The sequence below is a fragment of the Triticum urartu genome, unplaced genomic scaffold (genome assembly GCF_003073215.2).
Source record: "Triticum urartu cultivar G1812 unplaced genomic scaffold, Tu2.1 TuUngrouped_contig_5942, whole genome shotgun sequence".
Lineage (NCBI taxonomy): Eukaryota > Viridiplantae > Streptophyta > Magnoliopsida > Poales > Poaceae > Triticum > Triticum urartu.
This window is the reverse complement of record NW_024116659.1, coordinates 5,739-11,490: the sequence shown is the minus strand read 5'-3', so window position 1 is coordinate 11,490 and position 5,752 is coordinate 5,739. Positions and strand designations below refer to the sequence as shown.

The window sequence follows — 5,752 nt, the reverse complement described above, 5'->3', positions numbered from 1 at the left end:
ACTAAGTGGACTCGAAGTATAGGAATGTTGGTACTTATAATTCGCTTGAGCGCAATTAGTAGCACAGTCTAACAAACCAGCAGGAAAAAAGTGTAATTGTTTGATATCAAATCGTAATGTAACGAGAAGAACAATTTCCATTAGTCAGTAAGTTCAGCAAACATCTAGGGAGACAAACACATCAGAGACTGGGGCTGCAGAGAATGACCTGACAAATCAGATTGAAGCTACTCCCAGTACTACAGGTGGAGCTCAAACGAAGCATATTCTTAGCAATATCATCCAAAGTACTATGGGAATGTTAGCACAATCTGACAATCCAGCAGGAACCATACTGCAACGTTTTGTCACCAAATTGTACTGTAAGGAGAACAACAATTCCCCTTATTCAGCAAGTGTTAATTAAACACCTGTTCGGAGGGACACATCAGAGACTAGGAATGCAAAGCTCTAGAGGGAGACTGACCTCCAATCTGTGTCCTGATCAGAGCCTTGAAGCGAAGTGCCTGCTCTTCTCCTCATCGCTCTCCGCGGCAATCCCAACGGCCCTGCACGCATCGGGGGAACATATGGGCATCCTTATCGACCCATACACACCACCAGTTGTAGTATGTAGTGTTGGTACATTGAAATCGGAATAGACTATCAACATCATCTACACTTGGCCAGTGACGACCTCAATCAGATTCAAGCTAGTATCAAGTACTACAACTGCAGCTGAAACTAAGTGGGCTCTTTTTATTCGGAAACATGTTTTAGAGCAGGTGCCCCCGGGCCATCTTATCTAGCCATCCATTCTCCGCAAGACCGCAAATATGGAAAATTGGTACAGAATTTGCTCTTAGTAGTTGGATGAGGTAGGTCGCATAAGCGAAACCTGGATTTGAATCTATATCTCCTCCAACCCAAACATGCTCTTATGCTTCCAATAGGACAATATGGAAAGAACAAAATGCATCCAAGCACGTCATACACGTCAACTTTCTAAATGAGAATCCACTGCAACAACAACAAAACAATCAGTCCAACAATCACACACAAGCATTCTAAAAAAAATTCACACTTCCAAAGCAAGAAAAATACAATGTTTGCATAAGTATATAGTGTGTGCTTCATGAAGAGCATCATTGACTGATCGAGCAACAAATGCAGAATACCAGGAGAGCTCCATAGAAACTCTGCAGGAAAAAGGCAGGTCGTTCAAAAGATTAAAGAGAGACTGCAAGATTATAAATAACCAGAGGTGGGGGTTTTCATTCTTCACTTCATGTCGTCAAGTCACAACAGATGAACATAAAATAGCAACTGGGATCAACAACGACACCTTGTGTTCTAACATGGTTTGTGAGTGCAGATAAATGATAATAAGAAAACATCATACACAATGGAGTCCTCATCCTTATTACACTTAAACCTCTTAATCTATTTAGTAATGTAAGCCACATGTCAATAGTGAAAAGAAACAAATAGAATAATAGCCCATTTTTTTCTGAAGGACTAATGGCCAAACACCGCAATGACATGAGAGAAAATGTGTCATCGTTAATGATAGGTATGAAGTCATATGCCTATACCCACACCATTATCTATTTAAGTTATCATAAACAAACAAGTTCATACACAACTTGGAGTGACCAACGAATCTCGGTAGCGCAATCTTGTCGTAGTTCTCATCATCACTATTAAGGAACGCCATTTCGTTAAACCCAAAATGGAAGAAATGATGAACTAGACATGGAAATATTCTAACAAGGAGCCCTGGAACATCCCAAAACATGGATTTGTCTGTGCAGAACAATCAACTGCAAGAGGACAACAAAGTGGACCATAGCCATAAGATAAAACTGACAGATAAATCTTCATGCACTCGTATATTCAGATTTCACAAGGTTGTACAGAGTGTTAGTTTAGCACAGCTAATATCTTGGGTATCCATGCCTTGCTCGCACATGGAGAGGACATGTTGTGCAGCCTTTATCTCAAACTAGAATTATTCAAACACAAAAAATCCTAAGGACATTAGAGTGAACCCACTAGATGTATTGTGTTGACCTCTTATACCAAGGCTGTCCTATGTAGTACTGGCCCACGATCTAATTCAAGCTAGTATAAAGTCTGATAATTGTAGCTCAAACTAGATGGAATCTTACAATCCAAATCATGGGAATTAATTGGTACTTATACTCCAGTCGTTCATTTATATAAGTGTATTTGTTTTCTAATAAAATTCCACAATGTGAGGTGCATTTTTTCTAATTCCTTATAATCTCGCAAATTCCACAATGTGACATCATAATTCAGCGAATAGCACAAAAGTCCGCTGAATGAACTCCACAATTTAAAATTACATAAACAGACACAATAAGCAGAAAATAGCACGACCAAGCAAGATGAACCTTACTGAGAATAAACAAGCACATAAGGAAACCACATATGGACGGACCCTCATGGAAAGCTACGGCTACCAACCACGAAGCGATCTGACTTAGTCGTCATCCCATTCGCGTTCTCATCATCCAATTTTGACCTGCTTTTCAAAATAAAAACGAAACAAAAAAAAAATAAAGATCCATGGAGCAATCTTTTCTGATCTAGCTAGTTTAAGGAATAAAAAATTAAAGTGGTCAAACGCACTTACCGATTAGCAGAGTCCGATATCTGATCTTCCATGGGAAGATTGAAGAGGTGTCGCGGTGTAAAATCTAATTCTCTCACTATGTGGGCATCAATATTGGTAAGTTGAAGTCTTCTAACGCGGGTATCCCCAAACCCGCAGTGGGCCATGATTAGCCATGCGAATGTGATGAGCTCTCCTCCTCTGCTCAGCAGCGCAACATGCGGCGCCGCCTTGGACTTGCCAGCAGCGTAAACAAGTAGCCGCGTCCACATGCGTGCTACCTCCTCCACTGTTTCCTTGCTTACCTCCAACTCAACACTATCCTTGGTGAAATCATCATATACTTCGTGAGCCTGAGCCAGGGTAGGTGCTGGGCTGATAGAGAGCGGCAGCATGGAAGGGTGGTGAATGAAAAGGTACATTATGTACTTGGATAGCTTCCGACATACCAAAATCATCAAACCAAATTCACTTGTACCATGAAACTCTATATCTGAATGGGAAGATTCACATTTTTTCAAAAGCAACTCAGTAACTGCATGCATCCAGATAATTGCCATACCAAAATCATTAGCAAAAAGTTCTGATGCCTCTTTCAACAAGGAACCAATTTTTGGCCATTCATTGGGTTTATCAATATCGGAATCAAATGTCAAGAGACTAATCTCTTCTGCAACACACTCCACAATCTTGCTACCCACATCCACGTAACCGGTGTCTAATAGCTTGCTCATCCAAAATATTTTCTTCTTTTTGACACCCAACAAATCCACAAACAACTTTCTGAACACAACCATTATTATGCTTTGCTTCGGGCCGCTGTCAGTCAACCAGCTATGTAAGTTGTACTGTCCAATCAAATTTGGCCACCGCTGCTGCTTCATCGTCCTTGGATATCCGATGTCAGAGCAAAAGAAAACCCACAAACTGGCGAGTGCATCACACCTTCTAACCTTCAACCATGCCCATGTCCAAGGTGACAACATGGAAACAAACGTTGAACTGACTTCAAAGAAAAAACAACCCACAAATAGCGAATAGGTGATGGCAATGTCAGCTTTGCTATAATTGTCTCTGCTACTTGCATGGAAGAGCACAAAGGCAACTATTACCGAGGCCTGAGAGATGCATCTAAGTATAACTCCACTCCGTGTTCTGAGCACAAGAGACTTAGTGTAGAGATCGTCGTATATCATGCCAAGCTGAAGCCTCACCATCCGTATCATTTGCTCAGGGTCATCTATTTTGTTCATATATTCTCGGCCGAGATCAAGCAAGTTGCGTTCGGCCATGACATCAAGGACAAATGGCATGGAATCCAGAGCAGCACGAACAACGCCAACATCACCAGCGATTCCTTCAGGCAGTTCCATTTTGTAACGCAGTGCATCTGAGCTCTCGAGACTTTGAAGGCTGCCACACTTGAGAGACCATGTTCTTTCTCCATACTTGATAATTCCAGTAACAAACACAAAGCTACCCGCAAGCAGAAGGTCTGCACTGTGTTTACCAATGGACTTCCAAAAAACATATAAAGCTAGGGCAACTTGCATCACCAGATTCAACAGATGCCTCAACCACAAGTTGTTGTCCTCCATGGCGAAAGCAGTGATGGTATCCTGCCCACCAAGATGGATGAGGAGGAATGGTGCCCAAAAGAAAGCTAGTGGTTGGGTTCTTGTAAGTATGTTCGTTTCAATGGTGACATCCTGGCGCTTAGAGAGATAGCCCAGTGCATACACTGCTACCAGGTCTGCCCCCAAATAAACTGCCCAGAGGCAGAGCCTGAGAAAGCTGTTGCTGCTTCGGCGCCGCAGTCTGCCAGCAAAGAAGAGGAACGACTGCAATGTGAAGCTGAGCAGTACAAGAAGTTGGATTTCCCACCCGCTGTATAATTCGACCAAATGCTCCATCGCATGCTAGATTCCTTGTGCCTCGGACCACCTGATGAGTATAAGTTGGATGATTCAGTGTGAAATTTTGAAAATAGCAAAACACCTGATTAAATAATACACTTCCTTTTTAGCTTTAACTAGGCATGTTCAACAAGGAAGTATCCAATGTTTTGTTTATGACACCACTTCCTGCTGGCTAAATATACAGCAAAGACCAAACATATATGCGGTGTATGGAATGGAAAGAGAAACAATGCCGAAGAAATAAATATGACAAACTGGCTAACCATTACATCTTCTCTCCAGGCCTCTGGGCGTTTTTTTTGTGAATTCGGTTCGGAAAAGTGGAAACCGAATTTGACACTAAAATTCAGCTAACTGAAATTCCGGTTAACCGATTTTTCGGTTCAGTTTTTGGTTTTAACCGAATCATGTACCATGCACAGAAAATGCACTTTCAGAACACATTGACAGCATGCATATTTTTAAGAAATTTTTTGACAGCATAACAACGCAAAATTCTTCTATACTTGCAGTTGCATCGAATAAAATCAGTAGCAAATATACTAAAGAACAGTGCACCCAAGATCCAACTTACCATGTACATATAGTCATACAGAATAGTAGCAAACGAAGAATGAAACAAAAAAAATCAGACAAAGAATGGGAGATGGGGGCTTACTACGTTGACTTGAGTGCTCAGTGGAAGACGTTGTGGCAAAGTGGAGAAGACGCGCGCCGCCGAGCGCCGAGATGCCGGGATGGACCGACGGTCGCTGCTGAGTTGCTTGGCGATGTGGCGAGACTAGCGACGGCGCGACGGTCGGCGGCCGGTGAGAAGGCGAGGACGGAGGGGCTGCCTGGTGGGGGAGAAATGCGGTGGCGCCGGGCGCCGGCGGCGGCTCAATCGCTCAGATGAGAAGAGGAGGCGGCGGCTGACTCGTGGTGGAGTTGGTGGAATGGGGAGCAGCTTCAGTGATGTTGTGAAGCCAAGTGTGCTCACAGAGGGAGAAGGACATAGTTTTTAAAATGTGTTTTAAACCTATTTTGAAATGTCAAAAAAATTCAAACAAAAATTTGGCGCATTATACATCTCGGTATTGTACATGCTCACAAAGTCGTTTTGCGAAAAACAGACAAGTTATGGGTCGCTTATGAAAAAGACAAAATCCGGTGTTAAAAAGTGCTTTTCAAAAGACATTTTTTTTGTCTTTTTACACAAGCCACAAAAAATATCGGT

General features: G+C 42.3%; 1 protein-coding gene across 6 annotated transcripts; it reads right to left on the bottom strand.

The window, feature by feature from the left end:
• Window positions 1–237: 237 nt before the first annotated feature.
• Window positions 238–5,547, bottom strand: LOC125529908. Of its 6 annotated transcripts, none has more exons than XR_007292777.1 (5): window positions 5,195–5,547; window positions 2,639–4,561; window positions 2,402–2,530; window positions 1,084–1,178; window positions 238–999 (listed from the first exon to the last, which is right to left on the bottom strand). XR_007292777.1 is itself a non-coding variant. In XM_048694328.1 (4 exons), the coding sequence occupies exons 2-3, from the start codon at window positions 4,528–4,530 to the stop codon at window positions 2,446–2,448; spliced, it is 1,977 nt and encodes a 658-aa protein (XP_048550285.1). In that variant the 5' UTR covers window positions 4,531–4,561; window positions 5,195–5,547; the 3' UTR covers window positions 238–1,178; window positions 2,402–2,445. The 6 variants fall into 6 exon arrangements, 4 of the variants coding, with proteins under 4 accessions (XP_048550285.1, XP_048550286.1, XP_048550288.1 ...); XR_007292778.1 differs by having other exon boundaries at window positions 2,444–2,530; XM_048694328.1 differs by having other exon boundaries at window positions 238–1,178.
• Window positions 5,548–5,752: the final 205 nt, after the last annotated feature.

What these genes read in the sequence shown, in the direction of transcription:
- LOC125529908 (XM_048694328.1), bottom strand. Translation starts at nt 4,530, where the DNA reads ATGGAGCATTTGGTCGAATTATACAGCGGGTGGGAAATCCAACTTCTT. An exon ending in ATATCGGACTCTGCTAATCG is followed by an intron (nt 2,531 to 2,638) that starts GTAAGTGCGTTT and finishes TATTTTGAAAAG; the next exon opens with CAGGTCAAAATTGGATGATG.